Genomic DNA, 26,096 nt, shown 5'->3' with positions numbered 1-26,096 from the left:
GACTCCTCTCTGTTTTAGACAGTGAATGGACAGTGAATGACCTTCGGAGGCTACAGGCAGTGAGCTGCCCACCCAGTCAGCTAGCCCTCTCAATTCTTGTGTTCTCCCTTCTTCATCTTTCCATGAAATATTAACTCCTTGAGGGTAGGATTTTGTCTGCTTTGCTCTCTCAGTGGAAGAACAGTGCTGGACTCAGAGTAAACACTAAACAGATGCTCACTGAGTGCTGATAGTAATACTGAAGTATGATCAAATCATGTGTTACAATCTGGCTTTTTCAAAGCCATGTTTCTAAGGAGTAACCACAAAACCAACCCAAGCTTTAAGTTTTAAATATGTAAAATATCAGGAAGCTCTACATCTCCTCTCTCTCTCTCTTTTTTTTTTTTTTTTTTGTACTGTAGGTTACGATTTTGATGCATCTCAAAGTGTCTTCAGATAAGCTTTGCAAGGGTTGAGCTGAAGTTATTACAAAAAGAGTGAAATGGTAGAAGTAAACTGGAAAGACCCAATATTCATAAATTATTAAATTGACAATTACATTTACCGCTATTATAAAAGGAATGGGAAAAATAGAGAAATTCACTACCTGTTACAAACCCCTGTAATAAATTTAAGGTTTGATGGGAGAAGACACCAGTATTTGGAACTTGAAAGTCATGTTTTGGACCAGAGCATTTTTTCTTAAAAGATTAGTTACTTACTTTTTAAAAGATTTTATTTATTTGAGAGACAGAGAAAGGGAGAGAGAGAGAGAGAGAGAGAGAGCAGGAGTGGGAGGAGGAGGGACAAGCAGGCTCCCCACTGAGCAGGAAGCCTGATGTGGGCTTAATCCCAGGACTCCAGCATCATGAGCCAAAGGCAGACATTTAACCAACTGAACCACCCAGGTTCCTCGAAGAAAAGATTGTTTAATACATAACTCACTCACGAATTAAATTGCTAATTATATTCTGCTTTTTAAAAAACATTGTCTTGCCTAAGAATTATGTATTGACTATTTTATAATTTCTAACAAGCAGAAAACAAAGAAAATATGAGGTGGGAAGCAATGATAATAATCAGAAAATAAGCTTTTTTCATTGGAAGTAAACATCAATTAAGAATTTTCAATTAAATAGCAAAAAATTTTTAGCAGATCATATTTTCTCAAATGATAATTTTCAAGGAAAAAATATATGCCATTGTGGAATTTAATTTCACAGATATCTGACTTTTTGCAGCTCCATAGTAAGTAGAAAATTGTCAGCTCTGTTGCCAAGCAGATCCAGATTGATCTGCTCTGAGGAATTTGGTACAAAATTTATTTGAAATTTGGTACAAAATTTATTTGTAATTTCTGAGTGTTGTTTTTTTCACCTGGAAAGCTGAGAAAGTAATCATCCCTCATAGGACTGTTGTGTGGAATGAAATGAAAGCATTTAATGCTTTTCCTTGTTCTATGTCATTGAATAGTTGAAGACGATGATGATGATGATATCAGTGATGAAAATGATAATAATATTAAATATAAGAATGAAAGCATTTGTTGAGCCCTTGCTATGCTAAACAGTTAAGCTTATTGTATTGAATCCACATGATCCTAGGGAATAGATACTATTATTATCCCTGTTGTAAAGATGAAGAATTTGAATTTAGAAACATATGTCTGGGTAATAATTGGCATAACCAGATTAGAACCTAGGTCTTGTCTTTCCAAATAAATTAAAAATATTGGAAATAAATTACAAGATTATTGTTTCCATTTGTTCTTTCTTAAAAACCTTTTGAGTCTTTGACACAGAACCTTGAATATCAAAGAGACAAGCATGAAAGCTTAAAAGAGAATATCTGTAACATTTATCCTCCTGTAAGAAAATGCCCCTGTATGGGGGTATGTGGGGTTCCTCAACTGAGTATAATGTGGTTATTGTTTCTATTTTAAAATATGATGGGAGAAGCCAGCAGTTTAACAAGATAGATGGTTGAGAAAACTAATATCCCAGTGCACTTCCTATAAAAAGGTACTCAGAGTCTAAGTTATAAAGAAACAGAGAAAAAAAGTAACACATTAAGAAAATAAAATAAAAAACTGGAGAAGCCTAGCTCCTATGTGATTGACCCCATCTCAAGGTTAATTTCCTGATATTTCAAGTGAGAACTGTAGGCAATTGAGTTTAAAAATAATCTCTTCCCTTGTGGTTTTAAAGTACATCTCAGTAGAGTGTTTAAGTTTTACTCATTTTTTCCTCTTGCCTAGTAAAGAGCTCCCCACTTCTAACCTTAATACCATTAAGTTTTCCTGCAGCATAGGTGAACTAGAAGAATGTAAGAAGTGCTCACCCAGCAGGTAAAAACATTCACTTCACTTAATGAAAGCAAGCAAAATATGCTATCAGGAATAACAAATGCAAAAACTCTTAGCAGCTGAATCAGAGATTAATGCAGATAATTGACTTCACAATTATCTTAAAATTTTTTTTAAGATTTTATAAATTTATTTATGAGAGACACAGAGAGAGGCAGAGACATAGGGGGAAGCAAGCTCTCACAAGGAGCCTGATGTGGGACTTGATCCCTGGACCGGGATCGGGCCCTGAGCCAAAGGCAGATGCTCAACCACTGAGCCATCCAGGGATCTTTATCTTAAAAGATTTTCAATCCTGAGTAATCTACTTAAATTTTGTTAAAGGTTGATTTATTATGGTGAGCATAAACTAATACTTAGGAAGTGCTTCATTTTCTGATTTTGACGAAGGCATCTATATTTATCTGGATCTCCTCAAAGCAGAGTCTGACACACAGGTGTGGGAAAACGTAGTGTTTTATTGTTGCTGTGTTGTTTGTTTGTTTGTTTGTTTTAATATGATTACAGGGAACAAGGATGAGGAAAGAGGGTAATGGACAGGGAAAGGGGAAGCTCAGATAGGAAGATGCTTTATGATTTTGGCAAACCCTGTGGGCAGCCCGTACTGTATTGTGTGGGATCTTTGAGGGCCTTTAGAATGTGGCTCAGAACTGCCCTTCCTGGGAGGAAAGGGGAGGTGGAGCATTCCTCCACTCTTGTTCCCCACTGGTGAAGGGTGGCCCCATGAGCATCACCTCCCCTCTCACTTACATGGACTGAGGGATAAGTTTCACTTGCAACATCAACATCAACCTGAGACTGGGAGTGAGAGGTCGTAGCGCTAGCACAAGTGAAATGCTAACTGGTTGTACGTACAAGCAGTTAATTGAAGCCTACATAGAATTGGTTGGTCCCTGCACCAGTGGCTGAAATAAAAGAATTTTAAATAGTTCCCCAAAGATGTAAGAATACAGATTTGAATGATTTCTATTACTGCTATTCCTTTCACATAGAATATACTAATAACCTAAGCAGTCTGATACTTGGATAGTATAGTTATTATATATTTCTAGAGATTGAGATATTTTGTGTCAGTCTCATTTTTTCAATTAAATAATCATATTAATTTTTTTTCTAAATGCTATATTAAACACTTAACCAAAGACTATTAACTTGTCACATGATTTTTTTTTTCTCAGAAAACTCAATTGAAAGGACAGAACTTAGAAATCTGATACAAAAGTTTATCAAAGTAGAAAATAATACTTTGGGGCAATCCTAATTTTCAGAAGTGCTAAACATCTTTAGGCATTTCCATAATTGTAATATCCATTTCTTTATTCTAATCCCCTTTGGAGAAAATGAGGTTAAAAGAGCCATTTTTCCTGCAAATTTCTTAAATTTTCCTGGGAGGAGTATAACTATATTATCTTTGTACAAAAGTAGTCCTGGCATAGCACACAAATTTATGGAAAGTATGATATTCTTTTGCTAAAGGTTTTCCTTTTAGCTTCCTAATACTTTCGTAAAGAGTGCCTTTTCTTGGGGCAAAATAATATACTTCGATCTCTCTGTCAAAGATATGTGATTTTATGTGAACTTAAACATTTTGATTTCTTCCTTTATTTTCTTAATGAGATCTATGATAACTAATGTCAGCTTGGTCTTCACTGCATTCCCAGCACCCAGCACAGTAACTGGTACAAAATGGTACCTGATAGCTATTTGTTCAATGAGTGAAAAAGTATCATACATCAAATGCAGTCCTATGCACACAGTGTCAAAAATAAATAATATATACCTGTCTTCAAAGAATTTCTAATCTAATAGGAGTAGAGAAAGACAAGTCATGAGTCAGTTTCATAATTGTTTAATAAACACTATGATAGATTTACAGTAGACAAAGGATGCTGTGAGGATTTTAGAAATAGTAGAGAAAGAGTGAAAATTATAAAATGTCACAGCATTAAATAGAAATAGATACATTGTATGTTACTGTAGCACATGAAGGTGAATGTATGGTTTACTATCCATAAAGCAGGACCTGCAGTGTGTATGTGTTATGTATTTTCTAGTCATGATAATCCATTTCCACTAATTCATCCAGGCTCTCTTTTGGTCTCCTTGGTGATTAATCAAAAGCAACACATGTGTTTTGCTCTATGACTAACGGGTTGCACCCTCACTCCAAGCTATTTTCTCATAGATTATTGTCAGTGCTTCACCACATTGAGAAACTCAGTGAGATGATCAAGATGTAACAGCCCAAATTTATTATCTGTTTGAAAATGAAGTGCATGGCCAGTGGCTAGTTCAGAGAAAAATAGATGGTGCCATATATTACATATATCTACTATTTATTTTAGTATACTTTGAAAACATTGTAAGTTACATGTAAACATATACTTCAAAGAGAGATTATTAAATCAACTCATTTTGTCTCAGATGCTTTCATTTATAAAGATTAACTATACTGTGAAAAGTTCAAACAACTCTCATTGTCTAAAATAAGGAAGTGAAGGACTATTTGGCACACTCAATAATTCTTTCTGCTTCCTAGTTAAAAGGCATAGCTAAGTCACTGATTTAATTTATTGTGAATTTTAATGGAGACTGACCACACAAATCCCTGCTAAAATTTGATGAATAAAGTCATTTCTCATTTCAGATATAGGTACAAATAGTAAATTAATAAAAGCTTTGTTCTTTTGTTTTGTATTACCAAAATGCCTCATGGAAATTTGAGTGAGAAGGTAGAAAATTTTTGTCACATTAATTCCTCATCTTAGTAGATGAGGCTTCTAGAAATGGCCTTTATTATATTAATCTGGTTAAAAAGTTTCTTTAAGCTGGATAGGAAATTTGTTATAATGGAATGAGGATTTTAAAAGGTGGTATATATCTCAGTCGACAAGCATACATATGGAAATGCATGAAATTCATGGACTTTGAATGCTATAAAACATTTTAGGGTATGTGGCTAATACTACTTTAGTGCCTGACATTTCCTTAGCTCTTCAGTGAAGCAATACGAGTGGCCTATGTATTATCTAGTTCAAATGCCCACTAAAATATAGGCCATCCTCCTTCTCAGATGAGAAGACTCAGACTCACTGTCTGAACACTTTTTAGAACCCAGAAACACTCCTTCTCAAGGAAGCTCCCCTCCTTCGAAAGGCTTTTGTCTACCAACTGAGATCTGTCTCTGGAGACATTTGTTGCAATTCTACTTCCTTGGTTCTAAGCCCATTCTTCTCAGAAGACAGGAATGCCAAGGAGATCCTATCAAAACCATTAGGAAAAGTATTATTGATGTGAGAAAAATGAATACAAGTAAGCAAAATAAAAATATTCCAAAGGAAACCAATTAGCAATTTAGTAACCAGCCTTTGTTCTGAAGTGTGCTCATTCTACATATAAACTTTACTTTGTTACTAAGTGAATTGGAGCCATCTAGTTCTATTTTATGATGATTTGTTTTGTGTAAATTAATCATTCAAAATTATTTAAATATTAGATATTATTGTCTAGGTTCACAATTGGTTAATTGTGAAACTAAATGTCCATCACTTTATAGACAGGGAATCTAAAATATGTAAAATACCAATATATTTATAAGCAATCCTTTCCTTTTCATTTACATTCTAGATATATAGATTTCTGGCCAATAAAACAGCCATATTAGAAGGATAAGAATTATAATTCACAACTTCTACTTAAACTTTAGGAGACAAGAAAGAATGTTATTGATACATTTGTTGGTAAAAGTGACCAGTTCTAATCATAACATGGATAACATTTTTAAAGGTAGGAATGCCTGGGTGGCTCAGTGGTTGAGCGTCTGCCTTTGGCTTAGGGCGTGATCCTGGAGTCCTGGGATAGAGTCCCCCATCGGGCTCTCCACAGGGAGCCTGCTTCTCCCTCTGCCTATGTCTCTGCCTCTCTCTCTGTGTGTCTCTCATGAATAAATAAATAAAATCTTTCAAAAAATGTTTAAATAAATTTATTTAAGGATAAATAGGTTCCTCAACTATTAAGCTATTAGGCATAGTATTTCTGATATCTGGCCTCAATATAGGTTCAAAGGAAATAATTTTGCATACATATTTCTAAAATGAGCTAGCAGAAAATTATTGCACTGGCATGTTCTAGGCCACATGACTGTTTTTGTCAAACAAATTTCCTGTTTTATTAATGACTCATAACAAATTTGATATGATATAAACAGAAATAAAACAGAAAACAAATGTTAAAAATTATTGTGGAAATGCTTCCAGAGATCAGTGTTATACTTTGAAGGTAAATCATATGCAATTTGGGGTTTTTTTCTCTTTTGTTGTTAGTGTGAGACTATTCAGGCCATGAGATGAGCCTTCGATTTGTCTTTGAGATCTTTCATTGACCTACATTATGTGCCTTGTCATATTCTGACAGAAGTATAAGTATCATCAAGTAAGATTTGAGTATATGGCACTCAGCCAGCATTATTAGTATCAGAGCCAGTTGAAAAGGATTTTCACAATTGAAATGTCTGAGTCTTGACAGAATCTAACTCAATTTGAATGTTTACAGATTCGGTACTGGGCTGCCCATGACAAAGAAGCAGCTGCCCATAGAGTTCAGGTCACCAGTCAAGAGTACTCAGCCAGACTAGAGAACCTTCTGCCCGATACCCAATACTTTGTCGAAGTCAGGGCCTGCAATAGTGCAGGGTGTGGACCTCCCAGTGACATGATTGAGACCTTCACCAAGAAAGCACGTGAGTTTCAACATTTGCATTCTAGACTTGGCAAAAAATACCAGTTGACGTAATCACCATGCAGGTACATTTAAGAGAAATTTACTCTCGAACAGTCTTAGCACATACAGTTTTCAATTTTATCCTTTACAATCACCCAAGATTAAAAAAAAATCCCACATTGTTAGTTATTGTATATGATGGAAAAACGTGGAGAATGTCTTCCTGCATTTAATGTCCCAGTATAGAAACAAAATGACAGAAGCTCTCTTTGTAAAGACCTCCCGCCCCTCAAATTTTGTGTCATTAGATAATCAATTTGTCTCTCTGTTATTATTTTGAACAATGTTTTTATAGGAGTGCATCAATAGCATGAGAAAATTAAAACTCTGTTTATTTTCCTTACTTTTATTTATAAGCCTTTGTTATTGCACAGTGCAAATGCAAGTTAAATGTTATAGCATTCTGTTTGCTCTCTTATTACCATATGTTCTAATTGTTTATATAACAAATGCCTACCCTGCTTAGATCTTTCAGTCATTCTTGCCTCTCCGGCTTCACTTTGATATCTCCTTCTTGAACCCACATTGAATGTATAGAAAAAGAGAATTTATGTTCAAGACTCTAGGGAGTTTTGCAAGAATTTAAAGACATGAATACAATTAGGGTTTGACAATTTATAAAATTACTTGGGGAAAAAGTAACAACATGGCGGTAAGATATCAGACTTTGGTGTTGGATATGGGTTTCAGATTTGTCTTTGCCACTTACTAAATGTGTGACAATAGACAAATTACCTCATACCTTTAAACCTGTTTTCTAATTTGTAAAAGGAGCATTCATTCCTGGGGCATTTGTTCTTTTTATTTTTTTTCCCGTTTATTCATTCATCAAAAGTATATTATGTGCCCATCACTGTTCTAATTAATGATGGAGGATACAGAAGGGATTGAGCCAGATCCAGAGCTTCTTCTCATAGGATTTACAACTTAATGGAAGGACATAGAAAAAAAAAACTGACAAATAAGTATGTTTGAAAATATCAGATGACAGGGCAATAAAATGAATAAACATAATAAAATTGAAGGTGACTTGGGTGGGAGCTGAATTCCAATTAAGTGATCAGAAAAAGCCTCTTTGAGAAGATGCCATGTGAGTCATATATATGAGTATATGAGTCATAAGAAGGGCCTACTATGTGATGACTGGCAGGGTGGAAACTATTTCAGGTAGAGAAAATAACTAGTGTAAAGCCTTAAGTGGGAATAGTTTGGTATGCTTTGAGTATAGATAGACCAGTGGGCCCAGAGTGTAGGCTGAGGTGAGAAGAGGAAGTATGCTGGGGTTGAAATATAAAGGACCTCATAGCTGTAAGTCATGTTAGGAGTTAGAATTTTTTCTAAGTCTCATAAGAGCCATTGGAAGGTTTTAAGGTAGAGAGTGATACCTAATTTATAATTTATATATATATATATATTATATATAATATAAATATATATATTATGTATATTATATATATTTATAATTTATATATATTATAATATTATATATATATAAATTAAATTATATATATATAAATTAAAAGGAATAAAATAAGGTTATTCTGGCTTCTGGATGGGCAATGGGTGGTGATGGAGTAAGAGTAAAGTCAAAAGAGCCAATTAGGGGAAAATTTTAGATGATAGAACTAATTGATAATGGATATAGAGAGAAGTAGAAAATTTTCTGCAGACAGAGTTGACAATTTGGTGCTGATTTGGATGTTGGCATGGATGAAATGGAAGACTGAGTACTGGATTTTTGATTTAGAAACTCAGAATTCAATCATGTTATTTGCCAAAAATGGGAAAACCCACAGAGAGGAAGATTTGGAAGTACATGGCAAATGTTCCATCCTGATTACATTTGAGAACCTTTTAGACATCCAAGTAGAGAGAGGCAATTGGGACAAATCCTAGGTCATGTCAACATCTTGAATTAGGCAGAGGACATGAACCAGCATGGGATGGTTAATGGAAAGGAGCAGCCAGAGAGGTAGAATGAAAACCAAATGTTAAGAAATCATGAATTTAAGAAAAGGATGAGATTCAGAAAGGGATTAGAAGGTCAACTCTCTTGAATTCTGCAAAGGTATTAAGTCTGAAAGGAATGAAACATGACATTAGATTTGACTGACTGGAGATGATAGATGACCTTAAAAAACAGCAGCTATAAAAGGTGGTGAAAAAGAAACCCAAGCAAAGAACAATGACAAGAGACTAAAAGATATTTATATGACCTACCTCACAGGCCATGGGTACATTAAAGGAATCCAAGGACAGAACTAAGCAGCCTAGTGTGTGGCATGTAGTAAGCACTCAGTAGCTTTTGTTGTCACATCATTAGCATAATTGACTCTAGGCAGTTTGCAGAACTTAAGTTGGATATGGTGACTGTCACTTGCATATTATTACTTTTCCACAGCTCCAAGCCAGCCACCAAGAATTATCAGTTCCATAAGATCTGGTTCACGCTACATAATTACCTGGGATCATGTGGTTGCGCTATCAAATGAATCAACAGTGACAGGATATAAGGTATGTAAAAGATTACAGGATTAGTCCACACACAGGCTTTATTCTTATAAAAAGTGATTGATGTTTGGACTTAATTGATGTTTGTTTCAACAAAACCCATTCAGCTTTCTTATTCTAGCCATACAGCAGAATCAAATGACATAACACCATGTTAAATTTTGAAATGAGGAAATATGTGAATTCTACAAAAATGGTATGTCAAGTGAGCAAGATAGGTAGAATAACTGCTTTAAGGAATAGAGTTGTTAAAATAATCAGTGCATAAAGAGGAGAAAGAATCCATTTTTGTTTGGCAATGACTTAAGAGTGTTGCCTAATGCACAGCACACTCTGTATTGAGTTGCATTCCATAAATGAACAAACAAAAAGGAAAAAGATTATTTCTGTATATTCTCTATATCACATATTTTTATTGAATACTAAACTTTAGGAATAATGTAAAAAAATTAAATTATGAGACAATATCTTAAGATGACTTCAATATGTTGAAAGAGCCCTCATTTTATACCTCTTCCATAAGAAAAAAAACCTCATTTACCCCCTGTCTTTAATTTAGGTGATTAAAAAAAAAAAAAAAAAAAAAGTCAGCTGCTTAAGAAACTTCCCCTTGGATCACCCTAAAAAAATAGGTGAAATCGATTTTTGTGAATTAAAAATAACATGAATTTTCCATCTAGTGTTACACACAGCTTTCTATGATTTTTTATTAATAAGAGTCTAAAACATTTTCATTATAGTTTTAGTGTTTTGGCATTGGCTCATTAGTCCACTTTATTAAGTATACCTATTTTGGTACTTTTTCAGGTACTCTATAGACCTGATGGCCAGCATGATGGCAAGCTATATTCAACTCACAAACACTCCATAGAAGTCCCAATCCCCAGGGATGGAGAGTATGTTGTAGAGGTTCGTGCACACAGTGATGGAGGAGATGGAGTAGTGTCTCAAGTCAAAATTTCAGGTAAGCCAGGCATTTAAGATGCATTTCCATTAAGTATTTGTAAGGTTTTAGGCCAAAAAAGATTCTCAAGAACAAAGGTAGGATTGATATGCACACCAATATCAGTGTTTTCCTAGGTAAATTTGAAATGTCAAAGATGTCCTGAAACTTGGTATTTCTTCTTTTATGAGTCACAAAAGTAATTTTGCAACATACCTCATACTTTTTGATTATTATCTGGATGACAAAGCATAATTATACCATAATGCAAGTAAGATAATAGCATTGTAAGGTAACAGATGGTAGCCACACTTACAGTAAGCATACATAACATACATGCTTGTTGAATCATTATGTAGTACACTTGTCTCATTATATGCCAACTATACTTCAATTTAAAAAAATCACAATGCTGCATTATAGTTTTACATAATACTAGACCATTAGATAATAATATCCAGACTTCTCATAACAAAAGGAAATTCACTGAACTACTATTAATACCCTTCGAACTCCTTTTTCTTTGTCCTGTACCTATTAATATAATAATAAAATAGAAAGACACCAAATGGTAGCTTCTTCCTTTACCCCTCTCTCTGTGTCTCAGCACATGTGTTCTTTTTCTGCAAACTTATTTTTCACAGCATTGGTTAATCCAAAATAAATACTTAAGGCAATGACTTCCTGTCTTTTTGGGATTTGTAGAACTCTATCATTTAAATTTTGATATTTTTTTTCTCATTCTGTATGATATAGTTTAATTATAATGAATTAAAATTGGTATTAATTTGAGAGTTTTATGAGACTGAAGTACTATAAGATGCTAAATTAAAGACAAGAATAACTGATTCAGAAAAAAATTATAATTTGTATCTAAATAGATGAGTATGTTATATATTTAACTAATAATCAATTCTTTAATGCCAGAATTTTTAGTCTGACCATAATTGCACAAAGAAACTGTAGAATTAACATCAGGGAGTATCAAATATTTGGTGAATAGTACCATTCTAGAATTTCCCTATTTAAGTGTGGATTTATTTGCAAATTGTCTAAATAGGTTTTCACATAAATTTAATTTACATTGATTTTTTTAGACATTATTATTATGTCTCTTTAGAAAATTTGGAAATTACCAAAATTTGAAAGGAGAAAAAATCAGTCATATTCCAAATATTTTAAGTTAGCTACAATTCTTCTAGTTCTCTTATACACATATGTAATTTTATGGTTTTGTTTCTGTTGAATATACCATGTAATATCCTATCCTACTTTTATGAATCATGTTAAATGGACAGTCCCCATGTCATTCAAATTTTGTAAATTTCACTTAAAATTATACCTAATATTCTCTGAAGCAAATGTATGAAATTTACCTAGAGAAAAGCATTAGACTGTAAATCTAAGAATACCATTTCAGTTTTCTCTATAATAAGTAGTACTATTTTGAATACATTTTTTATAAATTAACCTTTCTGCAGGTTAAATGTAAATAATTACATATTTTACTTTTATATTGCCAATTAAAAAAAAGCCATTAATTATGCTCCTGCTATCATTGTATATGAGTACATTTTCCACGTTACCACTCCAAAGTTAGTCTCTTTTTTTTAGCCATTACTATTATAATGGGAGAAAATGGCATCTTTTTTATTTTAAAACATTTTCTACCTTCTGAACTTTGATAACACAGTTTCAGTAGTTTCAAACTTAGCAGGGCTGTTCCACAAAAGGAAGTCAGAGGGAAATGTGGATATTATTTCAAGGGTGATAAAGTACAAAAGAATCCAGCAAACTGCTTTTGAAAACCAACCTTCCCTGTCAAGAAGTTGACATAGCTTACTCTTGCTCTCTTCATTTCCTTACTCTTCATTTATCATCCCTAATATGAAGCAGAACCCAGTTCCTGAGGGTTAGACTACAGAAGTTTGTAGCTAGAGAGGCTGTAGCAGTGATGAGAGCATCAGCATAGTTATAACCAGTGATCTGCTGAGAAGTGTTAAACTGACTCTCCTGGGATAAGTCCGCCTGGGTTAGTCCGCCAATTTCTGTGGTGTAAATATTTCCATCATGTCTGATTTCAAACTTCCCATGTGACTTCACTAAATGTGGAGCTAAGGAAAGATGCTGAGTAACATACCATTTTATATGTATAATATTGCCACTGTACAGATGCAGTAGACATAACCTCAAGAGCATTGGTAACATTAAAATGCAGTAAAATAATTAGGAAGTTATGAGTTTTGAGAACTTGCTACCTTTGTTTTAATTAATTAATAAGTTTACATAATTTCAACTTTAGTAAGTGTTTTTTAACAACTTGTTCACATATTTCCTAAAAAATTACCAATTAGCTGTTGGGAGGTGGCAGGGGCCACCTGCAGCACACCACAATTATACTCTGACATCCCAGTGAAATAGCCCACATAGAAGGCACAGAACATGCTATTTATTTATTTATTTATTTATTTATTTATTTATATATTTAATAAATTTATTTTTTATTGGTGTTCAATTTACCAACATACAGAATAACACCCAGTGCTCATCCCGTCAAGTGCCCCCTTCAGTGCCCGTCACCCATTCACCCCCACCCCCCACCCTCCTCCCTTCCACCACCCCTAGTTCGTTTCCCAGAGTTAGGAGTCTTTATGTTCTGTCTCCCTTTCTGATATTTCCCACACATTTCTTCTCCCTTCCCTTATATTTTTAAAGAAAATTTAAATGTACTCAGAATAGTTCCCTTTTGGCCAACTAATGGACAATATTCTTATTAAGGCAGAATTTCTATTATTTATTTATTATTCTAACCATGACTATACAAAGAAACTATACAATGAACATTAAGAAATGTCAAGTGTTTGGTGGATAGTACCATTCTAAAATTCCCTTAAGTTTATTTGCAAACTGTTTAAATTATTTCTAATGAGAGAAGCACATGAATGCAAACAAATTTTAGGCTTTCTTGTAAATTTAAAAGACTCAATACTTTGTTTCTATTTTCATGACTAAAATATGTAGTCAGGAGGGAGTATAAAGCTAGATTTTAATGTTTATAAGCATTATGCTGTTCATTTATTTGCTCATTTATTCATTCAACAAATATATGTTAAATGCCTACAGTGTGTCAGGCGCAGTTCATATATTTAAAATATATTTTATATATAAAGTAGTAACTAGAATTTTCTGAATCTTGACATGGCAGGTTCCTTCTTGTCATTTTTGTTTCTGCGCTAATGTGACCTCCTGAGAGAAGATTATATAACCACCAATTTAAGAAATCCCTTATTTTAATTCTGTATCATTCATTCATAATATTTATAACTACTCAAAATTACATTATTAATTTTTTAAGATTTATTTATTTATTTATTTATGTATTTATTTATTTATGAGAGAGAGAGAGAGACAGAGGGAGAAGCAGTCTCCATGCAGGGAGCCCAACGTGGGACTCAATCCCGGGTCTCCAGAATCACACCCTGGGCTAAAGGCGGCACTAAACCTCTGAGCCACCGGGGCTGCCCAAATTATCTTATTCATTAATTCTGTTTATTGTCTATCTCCATCCTTATTTGAACATAAGCTCCATGGGAATAAGCTCTTGTCTGACTTCTTTAACCTTTGAATCTCTAGTACATAGGAGACGTTTTTGGCACATAACAGTGGTTTAACATATATTAGCTAAATTAATTTATGATTTATGCATAGAATAAAACTTAGTTTAAGAACAATTTGGGTAATTTAAATTACAGTTTATATGTCCAGAATGTTGATACACCTCCTCGTTAGGCACAAGGTTTGTATTATGCCACATGGTAATCCACAATTTGATTCATACAAAGCTTAAGACATCATGTGAGAGATAGTCTAGAAAATTATTGGATATGGTGATTTGCATCTCCACTCCTCTCTGATTTGAACACTTATTGCTATCATTATTCCCTATCAGATGTTTACAGCTGGCAAATGTAACACCACAAATGTTTCATCAGAAATGCACTATCTCTAAGGAATTATTTTGTTTTTTCCTAAGGAATTCTATATTGTCGCTTAAGAATCTTTTGTTTTTATTCATCAATATGAGCTAAATTAGAAATGTGCAAATAGCTATAAAGTATTTTGAATATCAATTTTAATAAGCTAGTTTGCCTTATTGCATACTATAAATTGTAGAATTTAGATTAAGGATCTGTCATAACTAAATATCCACAAAGAAGCATTTCATGCATTTCATTATTTGTATGAATGTGCATATTTTGAGCTTTTATTCTTCCTTCTAGTTTTTATTTATTTTTTAATTTTTTTTTTACGATAGTCACACACACAGAGAGAGAGAGAGAGAGGCAGAGACATAGGCAGAGGGAGAAGCAGGCTCCATGCACTGGGAGCCCGACGTGGGATTCGATCCGGGTCTCCAGGATCGCGCCCTGGGCCAAAGGCAGGCGCTAAACCGCTGCGCCAGCCAGGGATCCCTTCCTTCTAGTTTTTAACAGATAACAGATATCTTAGTCAAATCAGGGAATACTTTTAAGGGCATTTTAGAGGCTGGACTTCCTCCTAAGGACAAGTCATAACCATTTGGAAACTTTAAGGTGGTTGGAGTAACATAATCAGATGTTTGCACTTGAAAAATCACTTTGGTGATTGTGGAAAATGTATTAACAGGGAAGAAAGATGTAAGGAGATGAATTACAAGGTTATTATTATAGAATGATTAAAAGATGATGATGGCCAAGACTTAAAGAGGGCAGTGGTGAAGTCTAGGGTGGGTTTTCAAAGTGCAAGGCATCTCTTCCATTTGATTTAAAGTTGCTGTATATTCATTGCATTGATTTTGTAGCTTCTAATAATCTGTAATTTATTCTGATGTTACCATAGATGATGTAATGTCATCATTTAACCTACTACTTTTGGTAACTCCAAGTTATTAAGTTAGACTATATAACCAAAGCCACTGACTTAAACACTGATGAAAAACATATTTTATATTTTCACTTTGTCCTCTTCTTCCTAGTAGCAAGAGAGGAAGGGCTAGGAAGCCATTCTCGAGATGAAACTTTTAGATATTAACTTCATTACCCGCGGGCTTCCTTCTATACTACCCAAGTAAGTAGTACAGTATAAAAGAACCAAGAGGATAGTTGGGATGTTTAGATTTAATTCCTACATTATGGAATAATGTTATATTGTTATATTGAAATCATCACTTTTGCAGATACTTCCTCTGTAAGCATTTTAAAAACCAAAATTATTTTGAGCATCTAATCTTGTATAGTTGCCCAAATAGAGAAGAAGAGGGTAGTATAAAAGGTGTTTTTAGTATTACTTTACCCTGCCATATTTAATAAGTTACTATATAATCTGTGACCCCCAAATCTCTAATTTTGTAAATGTCCTATATTAATTGGTGAAAATAGATTGTCTGAATATATTATCTACTAACCTGAATATTTGGAATTGCATATTATATGACAGTTGAATTCCATTCTTATGAGTCTATCATCATAATTTTTAAATTATATTTGTGATTATGGCACAGTCAAATATTATTAGGAAATGCTATCTCTTCAACTATTTTGAAGTAGTAAAACAGTTTGTTTTCCTTTGCTATGTTCTGTGTGGGATCAATTTGAGAGTTCAATGGATGAATTCTGCATATGTATTTCTAGGGTGACAAACAGCTTACATTTAAAATGACCTTTGGGGCAACTGGGTGGCTCAGTCAGTTAAGTGTCAAATTCTTGATTTTGGCTCAAGTCATGTTCTCAGGGTTGTAAGAAAGAGCTCCACGTTGGGCTATCTGTTGGGTGGGGAGCTTGCTCAAGAATCTCTCTCTCTCAAGAAAAAAATTACCTCTAAGATACATAGTCCTTTCATTAATTTTGAATGATGACCATCCACTTAAAATCTTTTCCAACATTACAGCTGTACTTAACACTTCTAGTTGTGTAACAAGCATGAAAATGAAAGAGAAATTATATGAACAAAATAATAGTTTGTGCATCTCAGAATTTGACTTAAAGATAGAAACTCTGCATCCAAAACTAACTTGGGTTTTCCTAGCTCTTCTCCAAGGTTGCTTTTAGCTACTAGCAAGTTAACAGTCCCAACATATTATTTTCTTCATTTATTTAGACTTAGAAATAACTAGGTTGGGAAACTCCTCAGTGAAATACACTATAAGAATAGAAAGAAAAATAAAAATAATCCTTCTATTTGGTAGTAAGGTTTACTTACTACCAAAATAATTTTAGTTTATGAAATACAGTCTTAGTCTATGAAACTATACTAATACAAACAATTAATTACAAGTAATTAATCTATGCTTAGCAAGCCCTCCTGAAGCTTGCATTCTAGTGGATATCAGGAAAAAAAAGAACTAACACCAAATAATAAAATCTCTATATGTAGGTTTAAGGACTATAAGAAAAACGTAAGTGGCTAACATAGAGAATAAAAGAAGTAGACTAGGGGCACCTGGGTGGCACAGTAGTTGAGCATCTGCCTTTGGCTCAGGTCATGATGCCACAGTCCTGGAATCAAGTCCCATGGGGAGCTTGCTTCTCCTATGCCTATATCTCTGCTTCTCTCTGTGTGCCTCTCATGAATAAATAAATAAAAATCTTTAAAAAAAAAAGAAAAGAAAAGAAGACTGACATGAATAAGATGATCAGGCTAAGCCTTTAAGTACACAGGGTCTAGGCTGAAATGTAAAGGAACGGAACTAGCTGTACTATGAAAGTAAGGATGAGAGTCATAGGTACAAGGAGTGTAGGAAAGAGCCTACCATGTTCAGGAAGCTGAAAGGAGGGCAGCCCGGGTGGCTTAGTGGTTTAGGGCTGCCTTCAGCCCAGGGCATGATCGTGGAGACCTGGGTTCGAGTCCCGCCTTGGGCTCCCTGCATGGAGCCTGCTTCTCCCTCTGCCTGTGTCTCTGTCTCTCTCTCTCTGTCTCTTATGAATAAATAAATAAAATCTTTAAAAAAAGGAAGCTGAAAGGAGGCCAGGGTGACTAGTATATAGTGGTGCAGGATGCATTGGAGACAGCAGAGGGGTAAAAACTGTGAAAGACCTGGCTTTGATTGCATCTCAAACTCATTTCATACTATTCTCTCATTGCAACTTTCCCCCTCAACCCATCCTTATAGGCTTTCATCAGAAGTCTGTACTTTTTTCTGTGGGAAAACATCAGCATTCTTTCAGGGATCAGTAATGCACCCTGATGAAGATCATTTTTGTTGTAGTGTAGGCAGTACATTGCTGTGGAAGAAAGAGGAGTCGGTAAGAAGAGAGCAAGTTTGAGAGACTATCAGAATAGGCAGATTCCATTCCGGAAAGAATCAAATTATGGGGTAATTTAAGTTTTTTACTGCTCTGAGATGCAAAGTAATTTACCAGACAAATGAATAAAGAATGTATATGGAGACTTTTTTAATACACTTCAGAGAGGAAAATATATATTTTAGATTATTTCTTATGTAAATCATCAAAATATGTAAGATTTAGTAATAAAAAGATAGGAAAAGCAAGAAAACTAATAAAGTTGTTGTAGAAAAATGTCTAGATCATGTTGTTTGACTTCTTCTCAAGGGTTGGAATTCCCTGCAGGACATTCATGGCCTACATTCTCTCAACCTCAGTTTAAACACTATCTGTGATGGGCAGCTAATTCACCATTGTACAAGTGGCCATTAGATTTATCAGTGGTCAATGTATTATGGATCTCTGATCAATTTTGGAGTCATTGAACTCATTTCCGATAAAATCTAGCTCATAGGAACCACCTATAGCTTTCTATAAGTTCTTCCTTTTCTCTCTCAGTGAAAGATGATTCACCTTTCAGGAAAGATAAAGCATATCTGGATAGTTTATAATAGACTATTGAATTAGATTCTTAAAAGAGAAAACAAAATCATCTATAAGAGTTTTTAGAGTGAATGTCTCCTGGTTTTGAGAAAAACAGGAAATCACAGTTGAATCATCTGCCTGTAGCTCCCAAGTGGAGGAACCACAGGAGAAGCCCTGAGGACCCTGGCACCCCCAGTACCTCTAACACCCTAGAGGCCAGAGCCCTGCCCCCCACAGCAAGAATAGTAGTGGCTTCTGCATTTCCATGCCATTCCAATTCCCCACCCTGACTCCATGCCTCTCAGTGGCAAGAGCATCTAGGAAATACAGTTTTCACTTTTTTACCTCAGAGACAGAATAGAAAAAGTACAAGAAATGGTGCTGAAATTCCCAGAAGAAATGTAGTACACTTTCTCCGAAAATATGTAGGTTTACATGATAATATGAAAACTAACAAGAAAACCAGAGCCAAACATGGATTTTTGGAAATGTCAAAAGAAGTTAAAGAAAATAAGTAAAATGGCTCATCATGTCTAAATTGATTTCATGATATAGAAATGCATATTATTAGAAAATTATAGGACAAGAAAACCTGTAGCTATTGAAGCTATATCACAAAAATATCTAAAAGGGAAATGTACCCAAGATATAGAAAATGATGATTCATACCTCTTGATCACCAACAATCACAGATAACAATGTGGCTACTGGGATCCCTGGGTGGCGCAGCGGTTTAGCGCCTGCCTTTGGCCCAGGGCACGATCCTGGAGACCCGGGATCGAATCCCACATTGGGCTCCTGGTGCATGGAGCCTGCTTCTCCCTCTGCCTATGTCTCTGCCTCTCTCTCTCTCTCTGTGTGACTATCATAAATAAAAAAAAAAAATAAATAAAAAATGTGGCTACTATATTTAGTTACTTTCCACATTTTCTTTTTCAGTGTTATGACAATTTCATAAGGGACAACATTGTATAAAACCTTCAATCAGAATTTCTATTTTGTTTAGAAAAGATTCCTAGAAGTAGAATTCCTAGATTAAAAGGCAGAACCTCTCAAACACTTGGCAAATATTTGATCCAAATTGCTATCCAAACAGCAATGCCCATATTTTATCATTAAAGAATTTTTATTAGCATTTTGACATTAAAAATTCTTTGTTAATTAAGCAAAAGTACTATCTCATAATTTTTATTATTTTTAATTACTATTGAGATTAACATATTAATATGTGTAATAGCTACTTATATTTTCATTTCTAGAAGTTCTGTATGTTATTTTCTCTGTTTAATACTAATAACTTTATGATCAACTTATAGAGCAAGGTTATTAACATTTTCATGTCATATTTGTTGCAAATATTTTTTCCTTCAAGTTTGCATTTCACTGTTATTGATGCTAGATCAATATGGTTCATTTGCATGCAAAATAATGAATTCTCATTACAAAACACTTCAAATATTTAGTGCATGTAAACAAGCCATAGAATAATAGATACAATTTAAGTCCACTTATGTCAAGCCTAAAGCAGAAAATAATGTAGCAATGTCTAAAGAAGTATATATATGACATGTAAAACTTCCCAAAAAAGAATGATTAATGCAAAATTCAGTATAGTATAACCTTGTGAAGGGGCAGAGGGCAATGGGGAAGAGGCTCTTAGGGTGGTGACAATGCTATTTCTTAGCCTGGCTGCTAAGTATGCAGGTGTTCTGTTGTAGTAATTGTTAAATTATATTTTTTAAAGTACTGATTTAATAACTTATTTCAAAGTTGTATAAGTTAAAAGGGGATTGAAGAAGTTGAGGAGTAAAAAGTTTATTGAATTTGGCATTTTATAGGTGTATATTTGCTTTCTAGGGTTACCATCACAAAGTACCACAGACTGGGTAGTTTAAACAATAGAATTTACCTTTTCACACTTATAGAGGTTAGAAGTCTGAGCTCAAGATGTCAGTCAGGTTGGCTTCTTCTGAAGCCTCTTTCCTTGGATTATAGATGGCTGTCTTCATGTAGTCTTCCCCTCTGTGTATGTTTGTGTTCTGATTTTTTTCTTTTTATAAGAACACCAGTCATATTGGATTATAGTTGTTCCTAATGACCTTATTTTGACTTAATTACCTCGTTGATGACTATCTCTAAATATAGTCACATACTGAGGTACTGGAGGTTAGAACTCCAACATGGGGATTTTGAAGGGACTAAATTCAGCCCATAACATTATTGGTAATTTCAGGAGAAAAACTTCCATAAAAGAGTGTGGGTGAAGGTCTTATTTCTCTAAGCCAACCTCACAGAGCTTACATTCTGAAGAGAGGAGGCAAGATCAATCAGGAAGAAATAAATCAGGGGAGGGTAGATAAGTAGTGATGGAAGACAGCAAGGACTATGAGTGGGAGGAATGGCTTGCTCTGATGGGATAACACTGAAAAAGAGATTCAATGAAGTGAAGGATTGGTCTATGCAGTTATCTGGAGGAAAAGTCCTACTATTAGAATAATACAAAGCCCTATTCTAGGAGTATGTTTGGATGTTCAAGGAACATCAAGGAGACCAGTGTTACTAGGGTTGAGCAAGGCAGGGGGAGAGTGGACACATTTGGGATAGAGAAATAGATGGAACCGGAATCATCAGAAGGTTTATTTACAAGTCCTGGTTAAAGACTTTGGATTTTACTCTAAATGTGATGAGAAGCCATTGAAGCATTTTAAGATGAGAAATGGCAAAATCAGATTTATATTTTACAAGTCTTATTTTATCTGTTCATTGGAAGGAAGTAGAAATCTCATGAATGGTGGTAGAAAAAACTTCTGTGAATCTCTAGAAACTGGGAGAGCAGTTAGAAGCCAAAAGGTGACAGTCCAAGCAGTAGATAAAGTCAGCTTTGACTAGTATGGTCACAGAAGTGAGAAGTATATTCAGGATTCATTTGGAACAAGATCCAACAATATTTTCTGATGATTTTATAAGAGATGTGAAAAAGGACTTGGCATAATTCCAAGAATTTAGATTAACCAAGAGAATCACCTACTGAAATGGACAACAGTATCATCTACTTTAACAGAATTATCTACTAAAAATAGATGATTGGAGAAAATAAGGAGTTCAGATTTTGATGTGCTAGTCCATGCTATGTCCATTAGTCATCCAGGTGGAGATAGATTTTAAAAAGAAGAATCATCTAGCAAAACTGAGAAACCAGCTGAGGTCAGATAACAAATTTGTCAGAGAACCAAGCAGCATAATTATGTAACTATCTGCAATTCATACCAGCCTGGGTAGCAGATGGTTGTTGATGTTGCCTAAAGTTGGCAGCTTTCATGGCTAATATAGGAGGAGATCAGGGGAAACAAGGATTCATTACTTCTAGTTAAAGAATAATTTAAATAGCTGAGCAGAGTTTGTCTCTATTAAAACGTTTTCAGCCATCAGTAACAAACCCTCAAATCAAAATTGCTTAAGAAATAGGTGGCTTTTAGGCCTTAGTGAAATCAGTGTCTCAAAAATATAATCAAGATCCATTTCCTCCCAACCCCCTGCATCTCCACCTGCAATGTTTTAAAATCAAGTTCATTTAAGACTCATCTTCTTTGTAGTTACAATATGGCTGCAGCAGAGCTAGGAATTATTGCATGTAGACCTTATAACGTCCAAGGGAGAAGAAGTCTGTCTCTGTTCAAACTCCATCTTAAAACAAAGGACCTTTACCAGAGACTCTCAGAAAATCTTTTCAATATTGTCCTAGAATTGAGTTTACTAAACTAGTAAAATGCCATTTATAAAAAGATTTTGTTTGTTATTTTATTTATTTATTTATTTATTTATTTATTTATTTATTTATTTATTTATTTATGGGAGACAGAGAGATAGAGCACAAGAGGGAGGAGGGTCAGAGGGAGAAGAAGACGCCCTGCTGAGCAGGAAGCCTGACTAGGCGCTCAATTTCAGGTCCCCAGGATCATGATCTGAGTCATGGAAGGCCTTAACCAACTCAGCCACCCAGGCATCCCCAAAATGCCATTTCTATGGTTGCTCAAAGTGATCATGATTTATCTCAGATCTGGGATGGTAAAACTTTCTTTGAGGAGTAAACATCTGAGCAAAAGCTGGAGAGTGTGTTGGCAAGGAAACAGAAAAAGATTTCTACTTAATATTAAAAGTTAAATAATAAGGTAAATAATGAGGTAAATAAAATAAATGGGGTTATAGGAAAATGAAAAAGAAGATACCAGATCAAAGAACAGCTTCATAAAAGTATAGTAGAGGGATAAAAAGTTATAGGAAAGATACAAAGTTAACCTCAAAAGCAGACAATTTAGGCAGGATTATTTTTATGAAGTAAAAAGGAATGGTAATCAATATGAATTTTGAGATTAAAATGAGGATTAATTATGTTGAACATATTACCAAGGATTATATCAAATTGAGATAACTCTGATCCAAAGTCAGTAAACAGAAGTTTGTCTTTAAACACATATATTTAGCACTATCCCTGTTAAAGAATATTTAAATGGGTAAATAGAAGTGTTTAAGGAACAGTGTAATTACTGCCATAGGAAAATTGTATATGTTTTTTCTTGTCTTTTAGATTAGATACTTCATAATACCCAAATCTATGAGACAGTCTCTTCCCCTAAAAGGCTGCATTTGGTGGTGTTTTCTAAATTTAGAAAGTTATAGTAGGAGGGTAGAATCTGGAAATATTATTGCTAATGGAACCTAGCATGAAAAGGGACTCCCATATAAAGTAAGCGTTCTCAAAAAGAGAGTTGAAAATTAAAGGAACTTATAATTTTGTTTTCCTTTAAATGTTTATTTAAATTCTAAGTAGTAAAAAATAAATAAGTTAAAATATATTCTAAGTAGTTAACATACAGTGCATTATTGGCTTGAGGAGTAGAATTCAGTGATTCATCACTTACATACAACACCCAGTACTCATCATAACAACACCATTCTAATACCTATCACTCATCTAGCCCATTCTCTATCCAGACTCTTTTTTTTTTCTACCCAGTCTCTTAATGATAGAGAACTAAGGTTTGATGGAGGAAGGAATTTATCATTTTTAAAGAATGTAATTACACTAAAGAAGTTCCAAAAAATGAACCGAAGGTCCTAGTAATCTATTTTTCATCTTGTTTGCATAATTCCAAGCTTTGTGAAATATAAAGTTTCAACAAATTTTATGATAAGTCATAATATATTGTATAAATAAGTTGGTCATGAGAAAATGAATAATCTTGCACCATGGCATATCTTATATGTCTAATTATTTGTAAGCTCAATTTTGCATGTTTATGAATGTTGATACATTAGTAGCATAAAAATTACATTAAGATATCTGTTCTCTATATACAAATGGAGTGGAAATATTCTAAAATCCTAAGGAAGGGATATTATATCCACTCCAAATGGGATATTGCTTTATATTTTCTCCTTAAATAAAAACAACAAATAAGTGAATTAAAATAATTATATTATCTTTAATGATATACACATCAACAATCAAAACATCATTTCAAAATTAATTTTCCTCTGAAACATTATAGGGTGTCTTGAAATGTGTAACCCTCTCAGGAAAGTATAAAGATAATTGTGCTGAGAAAGTTGAGTTTTAAATTTTCGCTCTGAAGAATTGATATTCATCCACAGTAACCAAAATTTTAAATCTATTTAGAAAAGAAAATGAGTTCATCATTGTTAAAACTAAATCCCTGGAAATATCTCACAAATAGAACTGGAAACGTTTAATGCCATAATAAGAAGGAATATAAAACACTTAAACTGGAAAGTGATATATCAACATATTAAAATGGTCCATTTGATACTACCTTAGGGACCAGCTTTAGTGATTTATGAAAGGAATGTTTAGGCCTCAAAGAACTTCCCAGAGTTAGATAAGGCTAGAAGCCAGACCCCTCAGTAGATTATTCACAGTATGAAAGCAATGCAATGAAGCAAAAGACACTCCAGAGCTGCTTTTTACAGATACCTTCTGCAAAATGAGCCAGACCAAGAGGAAATAAATCATTTAGAACATATCCCAAAAGTATGAATTTCTCCAGCCAGTTTTCTTTCCTCGATAACCTACTAACTAGTCCAGGCTTGTATAATGGACTCTCAGCTCTAAAGCAAATCACCAGCCTTAGTCACATGGCCATAAGAAGCAGGAAGAGTGTTACAAAGGACTCGCTTAAGGAGACCCTTAGCCCACAGCCAGAAGTGCCCAAAAGTTGCGAATTCTTTGGATGCCAACATTGGTGTAGATAGATGATCCTTCCCATGCCCTCGCCTCTTAATTCCTCTTTTTTGATGATCTTGTCACCTGTTCCTGATCACATTCCAGACAGGGGTTCACAGACTTGAATGTGGTCCTTGAAACTTTAATGATAAAAATTAAATGGTAATTTTTACTAATTTCTAAGCCAAATTCATTACTCCTTCAAACATGAAATGTAAGCAATAAATCACTATCACCAATAACATTCACAGACATTCTCATCCAATATTTCAACTGTTAATGTATCACTTCTTCAAAAATATATTAGACATAATCTTAGTTCTTGTTTTTAATGTGCTAGTAAGCACACTAATGTGTTAATAAACATATATTTGCTTCCTTGATATTTTTGAAAGTATATTTCAGTATACTTGGTTTTCTTTTAGTTCTATATTTTATATTTTATGTACGTAAAAGCATTATTTGCAGCATTCTCAGAGATTTAGTCTGCCGAAATGTTTATGATACACAGAGGCTTAGAATCCTTACAATTCTTGATATGACTAATAACTGCAAAAAAATTAAAATTTTAATTTTAGGCATTTATTTTCTGACCACTAACTCTTATTTTTCTAGTTTATTCCTTCAGATCTCCTCCCAGCTCCACCGTTTCTTCCACCCTTTCCCACCCGGACCTTCCATTCAACTTACTGCTTGTTTATCCCTTCTTCCACTCATGTCCTCAGGTCCCTCCTCCAAGAGCTCAGATTCCACAGCCCATAATTAAAACCACTTCCTTTTCTGTACTTTACCTCATTTTCCCTTTAATGCTCCTCACATGGCCGAATCCAAACTCTGATTAAATACAAATTTGTGTTGTACTATGTGCCTGAATACAAGGAGAATTCTGTGCTCCTGTCAAGATCTCCCTGTGCATCCCCATCCTCAACACTTACCAACTCCCAAAACACTATTTGCCCAGGTCTAATCATGTCCATAGATCTCATTTATGGCACTAACCAAAGAAGCCCAGAAATCCCTGATTAACACAGTTCTGGGTGCTCCATTTTCTGACTCCATGTCTATCCACACTTAACTCTTAAAATCTTCCCACTCTGCCCCCTGGAAGTCATTGTTGGTCATCAGCCAAGTGTTCTATAACATCCATCTCTTCACTACATGTTTCCTTCCCCTTGTTTTTTTCTTTAAGATTTGATCTATTTATTTGAGAGAACATGTGTGTGAGAGAGTGCATGCACATGTGTGCATGAGCAGGAGGAGAAGCCAAGGGAGAAGCAGACTCCCTGCTGAACAGAGAGAGGTGGGCTCAATCCTAGGACCCTGGGATCATGACCTGAGCTGAGGCAGACACTTAGCTGACTGAGCCACCAGCTGCCCCTTCTTCCCTTTCTTAATTCATCTGAAATATTGCTCTAATTGCTTTTCCTG

At 34.4% G+C, this 26,096-nt stretch overlaps 1 protein-coding gene across 3 annotated transcripts in view; it reads left to right on the top strand.

Annotated features, from left to right (window-relative positions):
• The window catches only part of CNTN1 (contactin 1), a 349,178-nt gene that overhangs the window by 304,564 nt on the left and 18,518 nt on the right, over window positions 1-26,096 (top strand). For all 3 annotated transcript variants that reach the window (XM_025477273.3, XM_025477275.3, XM_025477274.3), the window contains 3 exons: window positions 6,899-7,085; window positions 9,528-9,640; window positions 10,445-10,601. In XM_025477273.3, the coding sequence (XP_025333058.1) occupies window positions 6,899-7,085; window positions 9,528-9,640; window positions 10,445-10,601 (457 nt within the window). The remainder of the gene's footprint in view (window positions 1-6,898; window positions 7,086-9,527; window positions 9,641-10,444; window positions 10,602-26,096) is intronic.

This window comes from Canis lupus, chromosome 27, assembly GCF_003254725.2.
Source record: "Canis lupus dingo isolate Sandy chromosome 27, ASM325472v2, whole genome shotgun sequence".
Classification (NCBI taxonomy): Eukaryota; Metazoa; Chordata; class Mammalia; order Carnivora; family Canidae; genus Canis; species Canis lupus.
This window is presented reverse-complemented; position numbering and strand designations above follow the sequence as displayed.